General features: G+C 41.4%; 1 protein-coding gene across 1 annotated transcript; it reads right to left on the reverse strand.

Annotated features, from left to right (window-relative positions):
- Nucleotides 1–4,413: 4,413 nt before the first annotated feature.
- LOC149159754 (uncharacterized) lies at nt 4,414–4,809 on the reverse strand. Its single transcript, XM_089434414.1, has one exon. The coding sequence runs from the start codon at nt 4,807–4,809 to the stop codon at nt 4,414–4,416; it is 396 nt and encodes a 131-aa protein (XP_089290540.1).
- Nucleotides 4,810–18,123: the final 13,314 nt, after the last annotated feature.

Genomic DNA, 18,123 nt, shown 5'->3' on the forward strand with positions numbered 1-18,123 from the left:
TGTTAAAATTAGAAAATAGGGCCAAACTCCATATGGGTCATCTTATTTATGGCAACTGATATTTTTATTGGATCCCTCTCATCGAGAAGTGTAGGATTGATCTAAAGATCATCCAATTCCGATAAGTATTTATGAATTTATGAATTTATTTATGTTATAAAATAAATTGTCAAGTCGGCCTTCAACTTGAGTAGGCTCAGAAGCCCAATAGACGTGTCTATTCATCATCTACGTTTTTAGTATAGATAGGCGAGGACTTGAAGTCATTTGGAGATACATTCTTGATGTGATCTCCTCCTCTCCATGTCTTGGGTTTTTGGAGAAGGTGAGACTCTAAAGAATACACTGGCCGAGCTGCAGATGATGCCCTAATCCAATGCAATCATGGAGACATATACGTAGGTAAATAGAGATACACTTATCCACTGTAAATAGATACATAGACACAGTTCCTAGTCGCAGTAGAGGGAGATCTTGCCATAGTACCATGATGCCTTAGCCGCTGTAATTCTACACGCATAAAAGTAATGGAGTCGCAGTCAAGGTCAAAATCCGCAGTAGGATATTGACTGCACCATGGTTTTAGGTGCAATAATGTCCTCATGAAGAACGCAGCAATCATTTGAGACAATCCTGTGATGTTCACGAACCTGGCAGCGTAGATTAGGCTACGTAACCGTGTAGAGTGGATCTGGCAACGCAGATCTGGAAACGATGAAGCCGTGTGTGATCTGGCAACATGAGATCTGGCAGCGTAAATCTAGAAACGATGAATCCGTGTGTGATCTGGCAACATGAGATTTGGCAGCATAGATCTGGAAACGATGAAGTCGTGTGTGATTTGGCAACATGAGATCTGGCAGCGTAGATATGGAAACAATGAAGCCGTGTGTGATCTGGCAGCATAGGTCGGGCTATGTAGATCTAATCATGTAGAGTGGATCTGGCAGCGTAGATCTGGAAACGATGAAGCCGTGTGTGATCTGGCAACATGAGATCTGGCAGCGTAGATCAGGAGTGTGTGATCTAGCAGAGTGGATCTAGCAATAAGCAACAATAGATCAGGCAACATGTGATCTGGGCGCTCAATTGAAATGATGATTCTCGGCATGAGGACGCAGTCACCATGAATAGAATACCCTCGGCCTTCACATATCTATGATATACCTGTAGCAGCTTCAACACAATATATTGCAATTCTTAATGAAGCAATCATTGTGCAGCTGTGAGCTAGCTGGAGGAACAACAAGATGATAATGTCCTTATGCCACATTGTTGTAGGTAACAATGTGATTTACTTGAGATCTGTTCTGGGCATGTTGACATTGTTGTTGAGGGGCAGAACTACAAGAAACAGTGCAGCCTCTGAAAGAAGTCACAATGACAAGGATCATAAGCAGTAATGTTTATGATGGTTACAGTCTCACCATAAGGAGAATGATAAGGATGATCAGTCTCAGATCATGATGGGCATGGGTAGCATGATGATGAGAGCAGAGAGCAACTCAGTCATCAAGGTCCAACACTGTGATGGTACAACTTGGTGCTAACCGGTAAAGTGCCACAAATGGACAAAATGCAACACTATGATAGGTGAAGCAGTCACCTTGGAGAATCAGTTGAAGCAATATGTCTTCAACTTACCTCATGCGATATCAAAAGTCAAAATAGTGACTTCTATTGTAAACATACTATCTCTCTCTCTTTCCCTGTTGAACTTTGAAGAACATAAAAGAAGAATTGATCAAGGGTTTCCCCACATTAGGGTTTGTCCTTGGCTTGCGCCACATCTTGTGTCCTCTTGTCTTGGCTTGTCTTCTGCAATTTATATTTATGTTCTATTTGCAGTTTACTTTTTGCTGATGTGATTGCTAATATGGAAAAGAAATTGAAACAAATTTCTCTAGCATAGAACATACCTAAAATTTAACACCAGTTGGCCTCAATGCAGCTTAGGAAACTGGTTTGCCAGATCACAGAGGAAGAAGGCCCACAAATTTGGGACATGTTCTTTGATGGAGCTTGCTCTAAGGAAGCTGCAGGGGCAGGTGTAGTCCTTGTTTCCCGCACACAAGAATGCATTCATTTATCTTTCAAGTTAAATTTTCAGGTCACAAAGAACATAGCAGAGTATGAAGCCTTGATATTGGGCTTAAACACTGCTAAAGAAATGGGCATCAAAGGTCTGAAGGTGTTTGGAGATGCAGACCTTATCATTCAGCAGGTCAGCAAAACTTTCCAAGAAAAGCATCCAAGGCTGAAAGCATAGAGAGATGAGGTATGGAAGCTCAAGGGTTCTTTTAATAGTTTTCAGCATTTCTTACATCCCTAGAATGAAGAACTAGCTTGCTGATTCCCTTGCTGTGTCTGCTAGCACGTTTATTCCTCCTTTGCCTCCTAAATTGACTTATGAAGTTCAGGTGAAATATAGACCATCTCTGCATGACAATGTCAAATATTGGAAAGTTTTTGAAGATGATGATGAAATTAATAGGTTTTTACAAGTCATTGATGAATTTTCTGAAATACACATTGACCAAGAAAACGAAACCATTGAAGAATGCAACCAGTACAAGCTAAAGGACGAGATGGGTCAGGATAACATTGTTCAGCTGCCTAGTAACCATATACCCAAAGGATTGGTGCCCCTAGAGAAGTTGTTTGATCATAATGATGTACCTTATAAGCGTGCAAAAAAAGAAATGAATCTGCAGTTCATAGACATAATGTAGGGAGTCCAACCCATCCAAAGTACATAAATTTATCCACTCACTTGTCTTCTGCCCAAGTTTCCAAGTATTGCACCCTGATGAAACAATTTGCTGATATTTTTGCTTGGAAGTACAATGATCTTAAGACCTATGACACCAGCATCATTCAACATAAGATTCCACTGGAGCAGAACACCATCCCTTTTAAGCATAAATTAAGACCTATCAACCCTCTCTTATTGCCTTTGATTGCAAAGGAAATCAAGAAGTTGTTGGATGCCAAGATCATAGTTCCCCTAAGGTATTCAAAGTGGATAGCTAACCTTGTGGTAGTGAGAAAGAAGAATGGAGAAATCAATCTTTGTGTTGACTTCAGGAATCTGAACAAATGCTCTAAAAAAGACAACTACCCCCTACCTAAGATGGAACACTTGCTGCAAAAAGTTTCAGGGGCTAGAGTCATGTCTTTCTTAGATGGATTTTCAGGTTACAATCAGGTTGTTGTACATCCAAAAGACCAGGAAAAGATTGCCTTCACTACTCCTTGGGCCATGTTGAGCCTCAAAATTACCCTTTCCCTAGCAACTCTTCTCATCCCTTTTCTTTGTTTTTCCATGAGAAAGATGCATTCTCATCACCAATGACCGGTATATACTGTCTTGAGGAGGATATTTAGTGATTTAAATGTTATGCTTTTATATTTTGTTGTTTGAATAAATTTTTGTATATTAGCTACAGAACGCAGCCTATTTTACAGCGAATTAGCTGTTCCACATCTACCTTCATGCTCTAACAAGTTCTAGGTGTTAGAAGGATAAATTAGCTACATGGGCAGCTTGGAAATCATCGTGACATGGACCCTGTCCTCTTTACTTAGCCCAAGTCGACAAAGAAGATGGCATAAGACTACGGTCAATGGATAAGTCAAACGCAGAGACCGAAGGTAACAGGACTCTGTTTCATGGTTAATTAACACATTTCACAGTGATGGGAAGGGTTATCTGGAACAACTACCTGTAACTACAGACTCCAATAGCCACCTGTACAACCGAATCGAACGACCACCATGTCTTGGATTTATGTCTCCAACAGCCGAGGAAGAAACTTCGCATATCTGTCTTCTACGTGTTTGGCAATAGCATGTTTTTCTCCACAAACAATTGTATGGTTCTTCTTATAAATACCTGTGTAAAGGATCGAAGAAGTTAGTGGTGATAGTGATAGTTTTATGGTGGAATCGAAGTTCTAAACTCTGTAATTTTTGGGCATTTTGTGTCCCCGTTTTTAATATGAAGACCGCATGTTTTATGAAAATCTGAAGGAGTTTTCTTGGAGTTGATTGAGCAAGCGTAGCTTACTCAGTTGTAGAGGGCCCCTGCACTGAAGAAGGTTTCATTTCATTTTATTTTTCTTCTTCTTGTTAACTATAAATTCATCATTTACTTTCACAGTGTTTATAATTTTTATTTTTTTTTAACAGAAACGTTTATGGGATTTTTATTAGCTATCTAGCAAAAAGCCATAAATTCGGTTACAAAAGATGAAATTGGTTTCCTGGTGTCTCTCCAACCAGCTGAACATGATACATACGCTTGTGAATCGCCTCTTTTTACAGTTTTTCACATGAACTTTTGCTGCTGATTTCCCAAGCTTATGAATGCATACGAACTGATTTAACAGAAGACAGAAAAACATAGAAAATTTAGGGAATTGGTTCCCAAGAGATTTCATTATCTCTGAGAATAGATCCAACGCCTAGCTGGGCTGCCTTATTTGCTTCTACATCTGCTTCTTTGTTGTTGTTTCTCAGGATATGGAAGAATTCCAGATTTAGGAGCTTTGTCATGCCTTTAATTCTTGAAATTGTTCTTGCAAGTCGAAGATCTGCCAAATTAGTATTGGACACCATTGCATTGATAATGACTTGGGAATCGCCGAAAACAATTGCTTCTGTGTGCCCCAGTTCTTTAAGCGTTTTGATCCCTTGAAACAGGGCCATGACTTCAGCTTGGATGCTTGAGGTGTGGCCCAGTCCCCATGCAAACCTGTGGATGGATGCTTCTTTTGGATTTATAATTAGTCCTCTTGCTCCAGCCATTCTCGGATTTCCCTTGGTTGCTCCGTCAAAGAAAAGAGAGGGGAGTGTTTGCTTGGACAACCAATATTGAAATTCTTCATCATTTTTTTCTGATTTGCCAATCTTTGAGGCATATAGGTGATATATTCGATTTTTGGAAATTGAGATTGAGGGCTGCTCCAAACTCAATGTCCTGCTGGCTTAGATTTATGTCATCTTTTTTATCTCTTAGCCACTCATTTAACTAACCTTTTACTGTGTTTGCAACTAGCTTGTAGTTCTGTTCCTTATCTCTGAAGATCCTTTTGTTCCTCTCCAACCATATTTGCCAGCTGATGAATTTGGGTAGAGCGATCCATGCTACTTTTACAATCTTGTTTTTTGGCCTTGGGCCTGGATACCTGGCCAGCCACCTAGCAAACAAATCTAGGACTGAGTGGGGGAAGATGGGCATAAATTTCAATGTTCCAAGGAGCTCATGCCAGACTAGACTTGTAAATTTGCATTCCAGTGAAAGGTGCACAACAGATTCCGGATTCTCTTTGCATAGAGTACATCTTGATGGTCCTAGAAATCCCCTTTTCTGGAGCCTATCATCTGTAAGGATTTTTTGGTGGCATAGCAGCTAGCAGAAAAAAAGATCTTTGGAATGGTTGAGAAATTCCAAATACCAGTCCAGGGTGCCGGGTTAGGAGGAACGTGGGGTCTCTCCATGATTTTGGCATAGCCCTGAGCCACTGAGTACCCAATTTGTTTCGTTCCCCAGCCTCTCGAGTCTTTTCTTCTTGTGTGTAGTGGCGCAGCTCCATGCAGCATATGAAGTAGCGTATCATAGTCAGACTGCCACGCAGATGGCACGTTGATCATTTTCCAGCCAGCACAGTTGTCTCCACACCAAGTCGATATGTCCCATAGCGTTTTAAATTTTGCTTCATCCATCCACGCCTTCAGCTCGTCCCTAAGGGTCGAGTTCACCAATGGAGGCCTGTTCATTATGCTGTCATCCCATATCTTGATGCGTTTGCCATTTCCTGGTATCCAGTAAGCATTGTCTCTTATTAGCGGCCCAATTTAAAAATTAGATTTCTGAGGGGGGATCTAATTCGGTCTTTGGGCTGCTCCAAGCACCGTAGCCTCTGACCTCTGAAATATTTCCTCCACAGTACCAGCTGAACCCATCCTGGCTTTGGAGCTATGATCTTCCAAATCAGTTTGGCTCCCATTGCTAAATTCTGTGTGCTTAGATTTTTAAAGTTTAATCCTCCCTCCTGTAGTGGCTTGGAGACTATTTCCCAGTTCACTAGAGAAATTATCTTCTGATTATGCTTACCTCCTTGCCAGAGAAATTTCCTGATTAACTCCTTCATCCTCTTAATAATTCCCATTGGCTCCAAAAGAACAGAGAAATTAAATAGCGGCAGGCTGCTTAGCACAGATTTGATGAGCACTGATTTTCCTGCAATGTTGAGCCAGGAGGATCCCCAGGCCTGGATTTTTGTTTTGAATTTTTCTATCTGGGGATGCCAATCCTTGCTCATAGCCCTCTTATGGAAGATGGGAAGCCCAAGGTATTTAAAGGATGTCCAGGATGCTAAAGCTGCAAAGCCTAGACATCTGGCTATGGAACTTGCAGCGACTGAGATATTCCAACAATAAACATGGCACTTACCTCTCTTTAGTTCACTGCCCGATGCTTGACAGTACTCTTCCAGCAATTCTTTGAATTTGCTTGCAGACAGTTGAGATGCAGCCCCTAGCAGCAAAGTATCATCTGCAAAGAGGGCATGATTGATGCTTTTGACCCCTCTTGCTATGCACAGGCCAACTATCTCTTGATCTTGTTGCTTCTTGTTTAAATAAAAACTGAGGACTGAGGCCTGCAACACAAAGAGGAGGGGTGAAAGGGGGCACCCCTGCCTCAGCCCTCTAGATGCTTTGAAGAAGTCGGCAGCCCTGCCATTCACTAAAGGTGCAATCCAGGGTTCGGAGATACATGCTCTGATCCACTTGATAAATTTTTTACCAAAGCCAAGTTTGTGCATTACATCAAACAAAAAACTATGTCTTACACGATCAAATGCATTAGCTAGGTCGAGTTTGATGACCATACCTTTTTCTTTTCGATGAAGACTGGAGTGGATTGCCTCTTGGACCAAAATGAAATTATCTACCAGCTGCCTGCCATGTATAAAGCCATCTTGGTTCTCCGGGATGACTTTAGGGAGGATTTTCTTCAATCTGTTTGCTATGACCTTGGTAATCACTTTGTATCCAATGTTACATAAGGATATAGGGCGAAATCTATTAAATGAGTTAGCACCTTTTTCTTTAGGAATGAGAGCGAGGAATGTTGAGTTTGTGTTGCCTCCGATTTTTTGACACTCTTGCGACTTCTGGATCATTTTCAAGAGCTCCTTCTCAACTATCTGCCAACATGTTTGAAGAATTATGGACGTGAATCCATCTGGACCCGGGGCTTTGTCAGGTTCCATTGCAAAGAGGGCTTCTTTAACTTCGTTTTTGGTGATTTTATCTTCAAGAGCCTGGTTCATTTTAGCAGTGATGAGGTTGGGGACAACATCTATCAGGTTATCATTTTGGCTGGTCTCCACGCCTTCAGTATACATCTTCTCAAAGTGGTTTGACGTTGCCCTCTTAATGCTGGCAAAGTCTTGTAGAGTGTAGTCATCTTTTTTAATTTCTGATATAGAATTTTGGCATTTCCTCGCTTGCACCTGCTTGTGGAAAAAGGAAGAATTTCGATCCCCAGACTTGAGCCATAAACTCCTTGATTTGAGCCTCCATAATTCTTCTTCTTCCAGGCCGGCCTTATGGAATTTTTGTTGCAGCTGATATTCCTTGTCTAGCTCTTCTTTGGTGATTTCAGCAACTTCTAGATGGAGGTGCTGTTTTTCCAGATCGTTTTTTTTTTTTTCTCTGTCCACAGCAGGGTTGGGCAAGGTCTTAACCCAGCCTTTCAACATCACTTTAACTCTGCGCAGTTTTTTCTCCCATACAAAGAAAGGAGATCCCTTGACTGGCTCTTTCCAGCAATCTCTGACTTTTAGCATGAAATCTTTCTCTTTAGTCCATAGAGAACTAAATCTAAAAGGTATAGGTCCTAAATCTTTAGTAGTTAACAGTTCTAGACTGATGGGCTTGTGATCTAAGACACTACTATGAAGAATACGCATTCTAACCTCTAAACCGAGAAGCAGGAAGGAGCTTTGAACAAAAAATCTATCAAGTCTTGCCGCTATATGTCCCGGTCCCACTCTCTTGTTTGACCAAGTGAACTTGCCTGTGACTGGTTTTATATCTAGCAGATCCTAGTCTTGCATGAGGTCTTCCGCCCATTCTCTTGCCGGATCCCTGACTATGCTCCCTCCTCTTTTTTCTGATGCGAGGAGGGTGAGATTTAGATCTCTGGCTATAATTATGTTTTCCAGATTTTCTAAATCTGCCAGACTTTTGATGGAGTCCCAGCAGTTTTTTTTCTCACCTGCATTGTTAGGAGCATACACATTGAACAGACAAATAATCTCCTTTGATTCTAAATGTTGCATTTTTAAAAAGATCCAATGGGTATTCAGGGACTCAGAGATTAATGAAAACTTATTTGTGTTCTAGAGCGACCCAAGTCCTCCCGATGCTCCATGGGCAGAGATTGCATGCGCTCCACTTTTATTCCAAATTTTTTTGCTTACTTGGAGGAAAGCTGAGTCCTCCAATTTGGTCTCCTAGATGAGGAGGAAATCTGGGGCTTCCAATCTTATTAGACTATGCATTGCTTCTTCCTTAGCTGTGGTGCTCATTCCCATACAATTCCAGGAGACTATCTTCATCATTTATTTTTGCCTTGATGGGCTCCCTTAGAGCCCTGGGATTGGATCCTAGTCATCTTCGGGTTTTTTGCTAGAAGCTTCTCTAGCGTTGGCTGGCTGCCCTAGAGCTTGTCCTTATATGTTTCTTGTTATCTCTTTTCCTTTGCAGACTTGCGTCCTCTTGTCGATCTTCTAGGAGAGGACTGGGATCACCTTCTTCCTCCGATTCCTCAGACTCTTGGGTTTCCTCCTCTTCTTTTGAAACCTTCTCTTTGGATCTCTCTGGAATACTTTTGATGGAGGGGGAGGCTTTAGAGGGAGCGGCCTCCTTTGGGACTTCTGTCTCCTGGGTGTTCATGATTTCAGATCCGAGGATTTCGAACTTATTCCCTTGGCTTTCCCTGGATGGTTTCTGAGCAGGACCCTCTTGAGGGGTTTTGGCATTTCTGTTTGCGTTCTTCCTGTGAGATGTTTTGGATCACTTTACCTGGTTCCATCCGTCTTCCTTCCCTTTTTCTTCCACCCCTTTGGACGGTCAGTCTCTGGAAAAGTGTCCGTAGACGTGGCACTTCCGGCATTTGAAGGGCAGTTGCTCATAATCCAGCTTCTGAATATGGGTCCAAGGACCTACAACTATTTTGACGGCATTCGGTAGTCCAACCTCCAGATCAACCAATTTGTGGGAGAGAAGGACAAGTTTTTCCTTATTTACCTTGATGACATAACAATATTTTCCAGCAGTCACAAGGACCATTTGTATCATTTGAAGAAGGTGTTTCTGAAATGCAGGCAATTTGGAATTTCTATGAACCCAAAGAAGTCACAGGTTTCTCTAGAAGAAGACAAACTTCTGGGACATATTGTTTCTGCTGAAGGTGTGAAGATCGATCCAACAAGAGTTCAAGCAATTCAGACATTCTCCATCCCAAGGTCAAAAAGGAACATTCAACCTTTTCTGGGTAAGATTAACTTTGTCAGGAGGTTTGTTCCAAACTTTGCAGAACTAGTCAAGCACATCACTTCCATGCTGAAGAAGGGATCATAAATAAAATGGACAGATGGTGCAAGAAGCTCTTTTGAAGCCATCAAACAAGCTATCATGGATGCTCCCACTCTAATCAATCCAGATTATACCAGGGAGTTTTATATCTTCTCTTTTGCCTCTTATGATACACTTGCAGTAGTTCTATTGTAGAAAAATGATGAAGGTGTAGAGCACCATGTGGCCTTTTTCAACAAAACTCTAAGGGATGTTGAACTAAGGTATGACCTTATTGAAAAACAAGCTTATGCTCTCATAAAATCTTTAAAGGCATTCATAATTTATATTCTGCATTCCAAAGTGGTTGCGTATGTACCTTCAGCCTCAGTAAAAGATGTCCTAACTCAGCCAGATATTGATGGAAAGAGAGCTATATGGATTGCAAAATTCATAGAGTTCAACATCGAGGTGAAGCCCACCAAGCTTGTCAAAGGCTAGGGCTTGGCTAAGCTTATGGCTGAGGAAAATTGCAGTTTGTTGGACATCAATTGCATGGGTTCAAATACAGGTGGTGAGCGGACAGAGGAAGCAGCATAAGAGCAAGAGCATAATCAATCTTTGGCTGAAAATCTAGCCACCTGTGAATGGTATTCCAGTGTAGTTAATTTTTTGCAGAAGTTAGAAGTCCCTCTAGGGCATAGCTCAAGTTAAGCCCGGGCCATTAAGCTCAGATTAACCAATTTATGCATTAGTAAAACCCTGCTTTATTGGAAAGACCCATCAAGGATCCTCTTGAGATGTCTAGACAAAGGAAAATCTGTGGAAGTCATGCACCAGTTCCATTGTAGCATCTGTGGAGGGCATCATTATTGGAAAACCACAGCCCAAAAGATCCTGAGGGCTGGGTATTATTGGCTTACTCTATTCTCTGATGTGTTTTCTTTTGTGAAGTCTTGTGACAAATGTCAGAGATTTGCAGGAAAACAACAAATAAAATCTCTGCCCTTGAAGCCAGTGCATGCCAATGGTCCCTTCCAGCAGTGGGGCTTGGACTTCATAGGTGATATCAATGCACATTCTAGTGGCCATCACAAATGGATCTTGGTAGCCACTGATTATTTCACCAAATGGATTGAGGCTATACCCACTAAAAATGCTAATCATCAGGCTATCATAAAGTTCTTGAATGAGAATATTTTCACTATATTTGGTTGCCCAACCAAACTAGTCATTGATAATGCAACAACTTTCAGGGCAGAAGAATTGGTAGACATGCGTGAATCCATGGGCATTCAATTGGTGCATTCTACCTCATATTATCCTCAAGGAAATGGCCTGACAAAATCATCTAACAAGAGTCCTGTAAGGATAATAAAAAAACTGTTAGAGGACAACAAAAATAATTGGGATTCCAATTTGAAGTTTGCATTATGGGCTGACAGAGTTACCAACAAGAAGTCCATAGGAAATTCTCCATTTAAGCTGGTTTATGGCACTGATGTTGTTTTTCCTATCCAGCTGATTCTCCCTGTGGCCAAATTCTTGCAAGAAGAACAGGATGAAGAGAATGACATGGCGAGGAGAATGAGTAACTTGGTTGAATTACAGTAGATTAAAGAACAATTGGTTGAGAAGTCAAGAATTCATCAGAAGAAGATCAAAGAAACATTTGGTAGAAAGGCAAAAATGGACAGTTTTCAGGTCGGTGACTGGGTTCTCAAATGGGATGCATTGAAGGAAAAGAAGGGCAACCATAGTAAATTTGATGCCTTGTGGACGGGACCGTTTGTCATTGCTCAAGTTCAGATGAACAATACTTTCATTCTGCACAATTTGGAGGGGGAAGGTGTTTTTGATGGCCTAGTCAATGGGCGGTTTTTGAAACTTTACTTCATATGAGGCTTTAAGGCCTTAATATTGTAATAGGTTTTTAAAATTTTTGTTTTCTATGCAAATAAACTCCATGCCCAATGGAACACTAAGCGATAAGTTTGTTTTGGTTGTTACTAGAAAGGTAGTAGTCTACAATTCTTGAAACCTCACAGGGAGGTTTTCATCCCCAGAAGGAGCCAGCGTTAGCCCTGAGGTGCAGTGTTGCTATTTTAAAGGAAATGTCCCCTGTTTTAGCTCTGATGGTCCACGTCTCCTCTTGCTCTGCTTTGGCCATAAGCCTCTAAAACCCGGGACCATACAATTATCGCAATACAAAAGAAAACACGGGAAAACCCGCAGCCGAACCATAAGTTGGACTTCAAAAAATTATATACCGGCGCTCATAAATATTGGCGACTCTGCTCTTAGTTCATCTCCTTTTCGCTGCGCTCTCCATTCTCTGATCTTCGTTGCCTGACCAACATATCGACTGTCGATCCACACCATCCAACAACCCCTGCACCCCACTTCCCACCAGTTAACCAGGGAGGAAATTTGTTGGCTTTGTCAGTGTTTTTGACAGTCGGACAATGAACTGAAATAACAGAATGCATGGCTGAAAAGGGAAAAAACAACAGCACGATGCAGTCGAACCAACCGAAATGATCATGGGACATCACTGGCACGAGTGAACCACCTGACAACGCAGCGAAATTACAAGAATTTGATTACCCTGTTTATTAGAAACAGAGCTCTCGGAGTTCATGTTTGTCTAGTTACGACATCAAGTAGTTAGAAGACAGAGGGGATAGATTAAGACATCTAAAACCTCAGAGAGTTCGAGAGTATTGTAAAAAGCCTATAAATGGCTGAAAATTCAAAGGAAGACAGGTTCAACTTTGGAGACTGTGGATACTCGGTTCCTCCCAACGTCTCATCTTCATTCCAATAATACAAGCTTCTTTTGTTGTTACATGTTCAATTACCATCTTCTTCTCTGTTCTAAGCTTGCACTTGAATATGTTATTCATGTTTTCTTCTGTGTCTAATGCCAGATAACTGTCATCTTATCTCTGCGTTGATAAATGAGATTGGCAAGCTTCGTTTACTTTATATAGCTAGCCATTCATATGTGTTTATGTATGTATCTGCTGGTACAGTCAGGATTATCCATCTATTCATTGAATCTATAAACTATTGAGCATTAGTGGTCGAAAGCCTTGCCAAGCTGAGGGTGTTCATGCATGTCTTGAGTGAAAACAGAGTTGAAATAGTCATTTGACTTGATCCAAACCCCAATCCATTCCAATAGTTTAGAGAACGATATTGAAGATTTATATGTTACCAGGCATCTCTGAGCTACAACCTAGGAGAGTTTCCTGGAGTGCCAATAGCTCCCATGACAAGCCATTGTTGGCTTGAGGGGGCTTGGCCCCAGGTTCAAAGTTAGTTGCGCTAACCAACAAAACCCTACACTATCGGCCCTTTCGGCAACAACTCACGTAGCGCAGGCTGCATGTCTTACCCGAGGCAGTATTGGGGGATTCCTGAACCAGGTTTCTGCATCCAAAGGCTATGTCATGTGGTTAAGGCGTTTTCTTCAGTTTCAGGTTTGATCTGACCTTCACGAACCCTTATTCATGAAATTAAGTTATATTCAGTAAAAGAGAGTTATAGACTTCGTGTAAACATCTAATCATGCATAAAATCATATATAATAATGGATCCAGATCTTCGCGGAGCAGTAAATTCAGAAATACAGATAACTATCATTCAAGTGTGTAAATACAAAAAATACACAAGTATACAAAAATAGACACATAATTGCTTCAAATATTCTTTATTACTTCAAATCTTCTTTATACAAACTTTCCAGACCCTATGCACACAGCTGTAGGGGCCCTCACACTCAACTGTAGACTTACCAAGGTCTTTGTGCACTCGGCTGCGGACTTACCAAGGTCTCCGTGCACGAGACCTTGTTGGAGCCTTCCCCTTCACCCGAATACAGAAAGATCTACAATTACAGACTCATAAATATTTCATCCATCAATTCATTCCCTTAGACTCGCTAAGACACCTTTTTATACTATTTCTATTACAATACCATGGTCGCAAACCATGGGCAGATTTCAAAACAATACCAAAATGTAAGGGGTTTTGACCTTCCTAAAACCCCATGACTCCTATTGACCTGCGTTAATTGTGCTCTGCTCCTCAAAATGTGGAGACTTACAATATTTTAACAAAACTGACCCAGGGGACCCCATCTCAATAACCATGCATGTGACTGAGACCCTCCAATTACTCCCACAACAAACATGCATTTGACTATGGCTTTTTCAGGCAGTTTTGTGCCAGTGGCCCCGAATTTTGTGCCACTTTTTCAGGGCCAGGACTCAGGCCACTGCCCAAAACTTCATGAAACTTCCAGAATTGATAAATAACATTGAAACAAGGATACTGATGCAAAAAATTGAACAAGGACTTGATCTAACCCCTACTAGCCATGACATACATTTCATCAAACATATCATAAACATGTAATATACAGGTCACAATAACAGATCTGAGCATAAGGATCTCATACTTATCTGAGAATCGTCAAAGAGGACTTGTATCTCCTCACAATAGTTATGTTGTTATCTATTAAGTCATTCATTCATTAACATTTCATATACTAACCAAAACATGATGATATCCATACATCATAAGTGTCATAAAACATGTTTATAACCAACAAATAACTAAAGATATATCATTGAGGAAACAACCATTAAAGCTAAATAATAGCAAGCACATTTACTCATAAAATACCAAAGGAAAATGAGCTCTTATTAACATATGCAAATCCAACCAAGTCAGGGACTTCCACGTACCACCCGACCATAGATTGGGTTGAACCAAATCTCTCTTTCAATGAATCACCCTCGTGCCATATTCAAAGCATGAATGTAGTATCTCATGAAACAAATAAAAAAACCAAACTAGTACTTCGAGAGGCGAACTACCTCAACCCTCAATTAGTGGTTCCACCTCACGGTCGGACATCACTAACCATCACCAGACCGGTCTCTACCCAAGTTTTCTAGGGCTCTAGAATGTTTGTTCCAACCAAGGCTTCCAGGACTAGTAACTCAACCCACCTAGGTCTCTAGAGTGTTTTTCCAACAAAGGCTTCTAGGACTAGTAACTCAGCCCAAGTTGTTACATGGCTTCTAGAGCATTTGTCCAACCAAGGCAAGAATCCCACAACACCATGGTTATCTAGGAAATGGAAAGGCTAGTCAAAACCATTGTTAATCCAAGCAATCCTCCATGCCAATGACAGATCATAACCAAGAAACCACATGCATGTGCCATGCATGCCAAAACTAGCAAGGAAATCATACATGTAATTCGGTACGTGCAAACAAAACCCACTGTAGTTATTGATCCCAATTTCCTCTTGCACTTTCCTACTCTTCCTTTTCATTCTTTCTCCAAATCCCAAGTATTCCACGCCCCTCCAAGAGTGCTCCATTAAAACTCTAAGTGTCCAAGAGTATGAGAGAGAGAGAGAGAGCGTAGAAAATCAGAACTCCAAAACTGAACTGACAAAAAACTTCAAATTGATCCTCGAAATACTTTTCATTAATGAGGCCTCTATTTTCTTCATTTTTCATTATTTTCCTCCAATTTCCTCCTCACATGCAACCTATGACCTTTCACCTCCTTTTTCTCCTATTTTCCATTATTTTCATAAATAAAATGTCAATAAATGTCACTTTTCCTTTTCAAATCCTTTGCCATTGCCTTTGCCAATTTCCATAACCAGTTTACCTGTCTATGGCCTTCTAAGACCACTGAGACCTGGGTTAGCAGGAACTGGGCTCCGCTGATCAAGAGCAGTGTCACCTCTTACTTCTTAGGACGAGGGTTTTTCCTCTTTGAATTCACCTCAAAGGATGACAAGGACCTAATCTTTCAGAATGGCCCCTATTTCATGGGCCCCAGGGCCTGTACCTCAACAGATGGATGCCGGATTTCGACCCTGCAGTAGATGTTCCCACGACTTTCCCTGTATGGGTCAGACTCCCTAATCTCCCAGTTCATTGCAAGAATTGGGACTCATTGAAACACATTGGAAACACCCTTGGGAAATTCATAGATAGGGAAAACAACAAAGGTCAATATGACTATGCCCGTATCTGCATAGAAGTAGACCTAGAGATGTGTCTCCCAGAAGCCATCAAAATCAAAGTAGGAAACTGGACCCATTTGCAGAAGCTGGATTACGAGCAACTGCCTTTCAAATGTCGAAAATGTCATGTCTACGACCACTTCGCCAGAGGATGTCCAACCAATGTGGAACCAGATAAGGGTAAAGAAGAAGGTTGGAACCAGGTCAAGCGTGCCAGGAAAATCCAAAAGCAGGTTGGTCCAAACGGAAGAGGTCCTCAGGCCCCCCCTCAACAACCCCCTCCCATAATGGATCAAGAAAATAAATTCGCTCCTCGAAGCTCGCAAATAGGGGAAACTCAGGAGCCACACAATAAAAAATCAACCCCACCCTCTAAAGGTACCCCCCTTCTCCCGAGGGGGCAAGCCTTGCTGAGAGTTCCAAAGAAAAAATTGTTGAAGTAGAGGAAGATAAGCATGAATCGGATTGCTCGGAGGAAGAAGGGGAAATAAGAGAATCCCAAGCTTCGATAAGGAGATCCACAAGAGGCTGCAAATCAGATCGGGAAAAATGAGAGCAGGAAACTTTCAAGGACAAGCTCCAAGGTAGCCAACCAACCCTTGAGAAGCTATTAGCTTCAAAAGCAAAGATGGCGAGAAACTAGCCCCAAGGCTCCAAGGGAGCCAACCAGAAATACAAATGATGAAGATAGTCTCTTGGAACTGTAGAGGTATGGGGAGTAGAATCATAGAAGAAGCCATAAGAAGTTTAATAAGAATAGAAACTCCTGACATACTTCTCATCCAAGAGACCAAACTGGAAGAATCTATCTTCCTTCAAGCAAGTAAGAAACTCTGGAACAAATGTGAGGCGAAAGCAATCTCAGCCCGAGGGGCTTCCAGAGGGTTGGGCACTCTTTGGAACGCTAGCAAATTCACAGTTGTTTCTGAGACCCTCAATACTCACTGGCTGCTCTTAAAATTGCAGCACTTAGATTCAAAAGAGATTATCAATCTCTTCAATGTGTACATCCCCGTGAACACTGTGGAAAAAAAGGCCTGCTGGGACTCCATAAGAACCCAAGCAGATCTCGTTAATCTTGAGAATATCATCATAGCAGGAGATCTTAACCTCACTCTCTTATCAACAGACAAGAGAGGAGGCAGCATTGTTCGAGATCCGACAAGGGAATGGGCAGAGGACCTTATGCAGGACTGGGACCTGCTGGACATCAAGCCAGTAAGTACACTTGGACTAATAAAAGAATTGGCCCTGGCCACATTTCTACCAGATTGAATAGATTCTTAATTCAAAGCTCTTTTCTTCTGCTTGGATTAGAGGCTAGAGTGCATATCCTCCCATGCAACACTTCTGATCATAACCCATCAAACTGGAACTAGTGTTTCAACTTGACCTAGGTCCAATTCCCTTCAGATTTAGCCCGCTCCGGGCTAAGGAATCGGGCTTCATGCAATTAGTTAAGGGCATCTAGATGCAGCCGGTCAAAGGCTCCCCCTTTTTGTCTAGGAGGAGAAGCTCAGAAGAGTGAAAAGGGATTTTAAAAGTTGGGCCAAAACTCTTCCCAATCCAGCAAATAAAAGAAAAAATCTCCAACGCATTCTAGAAAATCATCATCTCCAAGCTGAAATAACTAACATAACTAAAGAGATTCTAGACAAAGAAGCCTAGCTCCAGCAAAACAATCATAAGGCTTGTCTAGCAGAAGAAGAGTACTCGAGACTTAAGTCACACAGCCTTTGGCTTAAAGCAGGGGACAAAAACTCTGCCTTCTTCCATAAACAAGCTCAGGAAAGGAAATGTACCAATTCCATTTCCGAAATCAAAGATGGCGCTATCACTCACAAAGACAATGCAAGCATAAAAAAAGCTGCCTCCCTTCACTTTAAAAGCATGTATAGTGAAGATATAAATCTGGACCAAATCTTTGATATGATTGACGTGGTTCCCTCCTTGATTATTGTTGAAATGAATCATCTTCTTGAAGCTAAAGTCACCAAGAATGAAGTCAAAGATGCCCTCTTCGCCATGGACCCAGACAAAGCCCCTGGGCCGAATGGATTTACAGCTAGATTCCTCCACTCTTGCTGGTCGATTATGGAAAAAGATCTATACAAAATGGTTATTAAGTCCCAAGCTTGCCAGAAAATCGGAGGCAGCACAAACTCTGCTTTTCTTGCTCTCATCCCCAAAGAGGAAGGAGCCAACACCTTCAACAGGTTTCGATTGATTTCGCTATGTAATATTGGTTACAAACTGATTACTAAAGTCATTTCTAATAGACTTAAGCTCATCCTCCCCAAAGTCATTCCGGAAAGCCAAGGAGGATTCATTCAAGGGAGACAGATAGTGCACAATTTCATTCTGGTCCAAGAAGCAATCCACTCAAGTCTGATTCGCAAGGAAAAAGGTATGGTTGTCAAGCTCAATTTAGTAAATGCTTTTGATAGAGTCAAGCATAGTTTTCTGCTGAAAGT

Source organism: Pinus tabuliformis, chromosome 5_2, assembly GCF_031772625.1.
Source record: "Pinus tabuliformis cultivar Carrire ecotype Pingquan chromosome 5_2, CPIR1, whole genome shotgun sequence".
Classification (NCBI taxonomy): domain Eukaryota; kingdom Viridiplantae; phylum Streptophyta; class Pinopsida; order Pinales; family Pinaceae; genus Pinus; species Pinus tabuliformis.